The sequence below is a fragment of the Chiloscyllium plagiosum genome, chromosome 12 (genome assembly GCF_004010195.1).
Source record: "Chiloscyllium plagiosum isolate BGI_BamShark_2017 chromosome 12, ASM401019v2, whole genome shotgun sequence".
In the NCBI taxonomy this organism is placed as follows: Eukaryota; Metazoa; Chordata; class Chondrichthyes; order Orectolobiformes; family Hemiscylliidae; genus Chiloscyllium; species Chiloscyllium plagiosum.
In genome coordinates, this window is record NC_057721.1 from 14,853,111 (window position 1) to 14,859,064 (window position 5,954).

Genomic DNA, 5,954 nt, shown 5'->3' on the forward strand with positions numbered 1-5,954 from the left:
CCTTGACCTCTTTCCACCTATCACATTTCCAACGCCCCTCCTCCAAGTCCTTCCTCCCTACCTTTTATCTTCTCCTGCGGAACACTCTCTGCTCATTCCTGAAGAAGGGCTTGTGCCCGAAACGTCGAATCTCCTGTTCCCTGGATGCTGCCTGACCTGCTGTGCTGTTCCAGCAATAAAGTTTCAACTTTGATCTCCAGCATCTGCAGACCTCACTTTCTCCACCAGTTCTACCACATTCAATGATCTGTGCACATGTACACACAGGTCCCTCTGCTCCTGCACCCCCTTTAGAATTGCACACCCTATTTTATTTTGCCTTTCAATTTTCTTCCTACATTGGAAGAGGGTGGCACGGTGGCTCAGTGGTTAGCACTGCTGCCTCACAGTGCCAGGGACCCAGATTCGGTATCAATCTCGGGCAACTGTCTATGTGGAATTTGCACATTTTCCCCTTGTCTGTTAGGTTTCCTCCAGGTACTCCAGTTTCCTTCCATAATCCAAAGACATGCAGGTTAGTTGAATTGGCCATGTTAAATTGCCCATAGTGTTCAGGGATGTGTAGGCGATGTGCATTTGTCGGGGCTAAATACAGGATAATAGTATAGGGGAATAGGTCTGGGTGGGTTATTCTTCAGGGGGACGGTATGGACTTGTTAGTCCGAAAGGCCTGTTTCCACACTGTAGGGATTCTAATTCGTGTCAAGGTCCTTATGTACTTGCTCACTGTCTCCTCACAGTTTACAATTCTTTTTAGTTTTGTGTTATCTGCAAATTTAGACATTATCCTAACACACCAAGATCCATATTATTAATATATATCAGAAAAAGCAAGAATCTTAATATTGTGTGCGCACATTTATGGGAGACTCTGTACCTAAAACGAACCGTTCTTTCCCCACCCAGTGAGTCTCCCGATGTAACACTAAGTGTGTAAATGCCACCTGAATCTGGGTTTCTACTAAAGCCACCTGGATACTGACATTTGGAGTTTTGCAAAACCTGGCTGATCGTGGATTGCGGTTAATCGTTTTCTCTTTTCTGCATTCCCTCAATGTGGCTCAGCTACTTGTGAATACAACTAAAAGGCTGATGCCATTCACCGATTATTGACACAGAGTTATTTCGTAACAAAATTCCCACTTCCTTTCATTGAAAATTTGACAAGAGTAAAATTATTACAGGAGAAGATCTCATCTGTTTTGCCATCTCACTTTGTGCTATTAATTCATTAGTTCGTCAAATAGAACAGAAAACATTTTGCATTTTACCTCGGTAAAGGAGACCCTAGAACATGGTTCGGATTTTCTGCTTTTGGTTTCCCATTTCTCTCAAAGAAAATATCATGCTTTGCATCAGAGTCTGGTGACAATGATCCATGATCACTTTCATTGCTGCCCAGGTTTTCACTCTGGGAGGTGATAGGAAGCAATATGCTGAGACTATGATCTAGACAGAAAATGAGAGAAAAGAAGTGACCTCCGTTATCTTTAACTTCTCTTGAATTTCTTCGGGGCAGTTTTAAGTTCAGTTGGACTAAATGTTGGTTGGGAAATCAGGGCAAAGGTTCCCATCACTAAGAATGCTCAGGTTATCCATTTTTAACATTCACTGTCAGCACTACACTTCCACACAGTAGGTACAAGCAAATCATTCAGAGTATGCCAGCACAGTGTCACATGCACATGGGTAGAGGTTCAAATTAGCCAGTCCGAACATATGGATTGCTGGAAGTGGTTATCATTCAGTTACTCACTCGCTTGCACCACTGCATACACAATCTGTCACTCATATTGCCTTCAATATTCCCACACAATTTCCTTCTGATTGAAACCAAGCAATTCCTTCCCTTACTATTCCTCAACTGAGGAATCCATGTTAGAGCAGAATTCCAAGGAACATTAATAAAAAGTGGCAAAGTATGGTTGCAAAGCTGCATCTAAGACTACTCCTGGTCCTCATCCACGAATCAGCAAAACATAGCCCAACTGGATATCATAAACCATGGTTGGAGTAGGGAAACCCTCAGCAAACTCAAGATCATTGGCTTGTTTGAGATCAATTACCTCACTACAGACATATGGCTTTTCATATCCATATGGTTCACTGCAACACTATTAATGTACACATGCCACTGAGTTATTTGGAAATGCTGGAATCACCACGTTCTAATCCCTGGAGATTTCCTCTGGTGGTTGCAAGGTTCATGGGACAGGAGTTCAGTCACCTTGTGCACCACTGGAGCTGTACCTGTCTGCTCTTCTGAACATTACACAACAGAAAAGCAGAATGGCAGTGCAACCTTTTAAAATTATAGAATAAGTGCATTCACTTCTCACTTTACCAAATACGGTCTGCTTCAGTCCACCTTGTTCCAGCCTTTCATCAAATTTAAACTTCTATCACGGCACCTCGTTGCCCACATAGCTCCAAAGAAAATGATCAATTTTGTTTTACTTAAATTTTGTAATATCATCCAAGCCAATCTGTATCTCATCCTCTGTAAAGCTCTATCAACCTTCATACTAGTGTGCAGACGATTAGCAATGTTTTATTTTATATCAACTCATCTTAACGATTGTTTTACACGCACCTTTATATATATGCTATATATTATATTCTACACATATTCTGGATTATAATCTACACATATTTTGGATTATAATCGCTAAAGTTCCATTAGCTTTTTGTTTTAGCAGCCTTCTCAGCCTCAGATTACCCTCTAATATCTTGGGGAACTGCTCTCACAAATCCCTCTTCTCTCTAACAGCAACAACTTAACTTTGACCAAGAGTATTACTGCTTTTTTTCTTACACACAACACACTCACTTTATTTAACCTTACACTTCCTGATATTGAACTCCATCTAATATTTTTAAGCTTATTCTACTAGCTTCTCCATAGCCTGCTTCTATAGATACAATTATTCTCCCTATTTTGGTACCATGTCTCTATGTCAACACCATTCACTCTTGTCCTTTTCAAATTGTTGATATGTGCAGTGATGTGGTCCAGATGTGAATCCTATTAGAAAGTGTTATCTAATTCTAAACAACGTGCTTTTAGGTCCTATTCCCTGCTTTCTATCTTCTCACTAATGTTCAATCCATGTAACTTCCTGTATTTAAATCTTCGATAATAATTTTGTATTTGGTTGCTTGTACTTTTAGAAGCTCTCACAGCTAGTGGGAAAATTCATCTGCTAGTATTGATTATTAGCAATATGTGCTTTACATTTTTTCTCAATTATCATGGTCAGAAAATCAGAAGTAATGCCTAAATTTCCAACATGCACAGCCAGTGAACAAAGCTCACATGCAGCTTGGGACTCATGGCTGCTTTGGTTGTGCCTATCTGCATGGAAGCTCACATTTTAATCAGATACATATAGCAGAGCCTTCTCCAAAGGAGACAGTATCTTTCATTACTTATGTATGCCTCACCACTTGGTTTGAAGGCAATTTTATTTTTCTTGCCGCTGTTGGTCTTCCTGAGGAAAGGGTCTCGGAGGAGTTCTGCCGCTGTAGCTCGTTTACAGGGATCAGGCTCAAAGCAGCGAAGAATAAAGGTCTTTGCGTCTGCTGGCATTGATTCTGGGATCTCAGGATGGATTTTAAACATTCCAATCTGTTAAAGAAATGAATAGGTCAAGATCAAGAATACAGCAAGCCATCACATTCAGGGATACCCATTTCCAATATAGAGTCATAGAGATGTACAGCATGGAAACAGACCCTTCGGTCCAACTCGTCCATGCCGACCAGATATCCCAACCCAAACTAGTTCCATTTGCCAGCACTTGGCCCATATTCCTCTAAACCTTTCCTATTCATATACCCATTCAGATGCCTTTTAAATGTTGCAATTGTAACAGCCTCTGGCAGTTCATTCCATTCATGCACCACTCTCTGCGTGGTAAAGTTGCCCCTTGGATCCCTTTTATACCTTTCCCCTCTCACCCTAAACCTATGCCTTCTAGTTCTGGACTCCCCCACCCCAGGGAAAATACTTTGTCTGTTTATCCTATCCATGTCCCTCATGATTTTATAAACCTCTATAAGATCACCCCTCAACCTCCGACGCTCCAGGGAAAACAGCCCCAGCCTATTCAATCTCTCCCGAGAGCTCAAATCCTCCAATATCCTTGTAAATCTTTTTGAACCATTTCAAGTATCACAACATCCTTCCAATAGGAAGATCAGAATTGCATGCAATATTCCAACAGTGGCCTAACCAATGTCACACCCAAATCATTTATATTAATGACTAAAAGTAGTGGACCCAGCACCGATCCCAGCACACCACTGGTCACAGGCCTTCAGTCTGTAAAGCAACTCTCCACCACTACCCTCTGACTTCTACCTTTGAGCCAGTTCTGTATCCAAATGGCTAGTTCTCCCTGTATTCCATGAGATCTAACCTTATAAATGAATCCCCTAGAACACCTTCCTGAAGTCCATATAGATCACATCTACTACTCTGCCCTCATCAGTCCTCTTTGTTACTTCTTCAAAAAACTGAAACAAGTACGTGACACGTTTCTCCACATACAAAGCCATGTCGACTATCCCTAATCAGTCTTTGCCTTTCCAAATACATGTACATTCTGTCCTACAGGATTCCCTCCAACAACTTTCCCACCATCGACATCAGGCTCACTGGTCTATAGTTCCCTGGCTTTTCCTTACCACCTTTCTTAAATAGTGGCACCAAACTAGCCAACCTCCAGTCTTCTGGCACCTCACTTGTAACTATTAATGATACAAATATCTCAGCAAGAGGCCCAGCAATCACTTCCTTAGCTCCCCACAGAGTTCTAGGGTACACCTGGTTAGGTCCTGGGGATTTATCCACCTTTATGCATTTCTAGACATCTAGCACTTCCTCCTCTGTAATATGGACATTTTGCAAAGTGTCACCATCTATTTCCCTACAGTCTATATCTTCCATATCCTTTTCCACAGTAAGTACTGATGCAAAATACTCGTTTAGTATCTCCCCCATTTTCTGCGGCTCCACACACAAGCTGTCTTGCTGATCTTTGAGGGGCCCTATTCTCTCCCTAATTACCCTTTTGTCCATAATGTATTTGTAAAAACCCTTTGGATTCTCCTTAACCCGATTTTCCAAAGCTATCTCATGTCCCCTTTTTGCCCTCCTGATTTCTCTCTTAAAAGTACTCCTATTGCCTTTATACTCTTCTAAGGATTGACTTGATCTCTCCTGTTCATACCTGACATATGCTTCCTTCATTTTCTTAAGCAAACCCTCAATTTTTTTTGTCATCCAGCATTCTCTATACCTCCCAGCCTTCCCTTTCACCCTGACAGGAATATACTGTCTCCAGACCCGCGTTATCTCATTTCAGAAGGCTTCCCATTTTCCAGCCGTCCCTTTGTGTATGAACATCTGCCCCCAGTCAGCTTTTGAAAGTTCTTGCCTAACACTGTCAAAATTGGCCTTCTTCCAATTTAGAACTTCAACTTTTAGATCTGGTCTATCCTTTTCCATCACTATTTTAAAACTAATTGAATTTTAGTCACAGGCCCCAAAGTGCTCCCCCACTGACACCTCAGTCACCTGCCCTGCCTTATTTCTCAAGAGTACTCTCTCTTGAGTTTTGCACTCTCTCTAGTAGGTACATCCACATACTGAATCAGAAGATTTTCTTATACACACTTAACAAATTCATCTCCATCTAAATCCTTAACACTCTGGCAGTCCCAGTCTATCTTTGGAAAGTTAAAATCCCCTACCATAACCGCCCTATTATTCTTACAGATATCTGAAATCTCCTTACAAATTTGTTTCTCAATTTCCCGCTGACTATTAAGGGGTCTATAATGCATCCCAATAAGATGATCATCCCTTTCTTATTTCTCAGTTCCACTCAAATACCTTCTCTGGATGTATTTCCAGGAATATCCTCCCCCAGTACAGCTGTAATGCCTCT

The 5,954-nt window shown here is 41.4% G+C and overlaps 1 protein-coding gene across 2 annotated transcripts in view; it reads right to left on the reverse strand.

The window, feature by feature from the left end:
- map3k15 (mitogen-activated protein kinase kinase kinase 15) overlaps positions 1–5,954 on the reverse strand; it is a 137,445-nt gene that overhangs the window by 22,430 nt on the left and 109,061 nt on the right. For both annotated transcript variants that reach the window (XM_043700555.1, XM_043700556.1), the window contains 2 exons: positions 3,445–3,628; positions 1,272–1,449 (listed from right to left, as the gene is read on the reverse strand). In XM_043700555.1, coding sequence (XP_043556490.1) covers positions 1,272–1,449; positions 3,445–3,628 — 362 coding nt within the window. The remainder of the gene's footprint in view (positions 1–1,271; positions 1,450–3,444; positions 3,629–5,954) is intronic.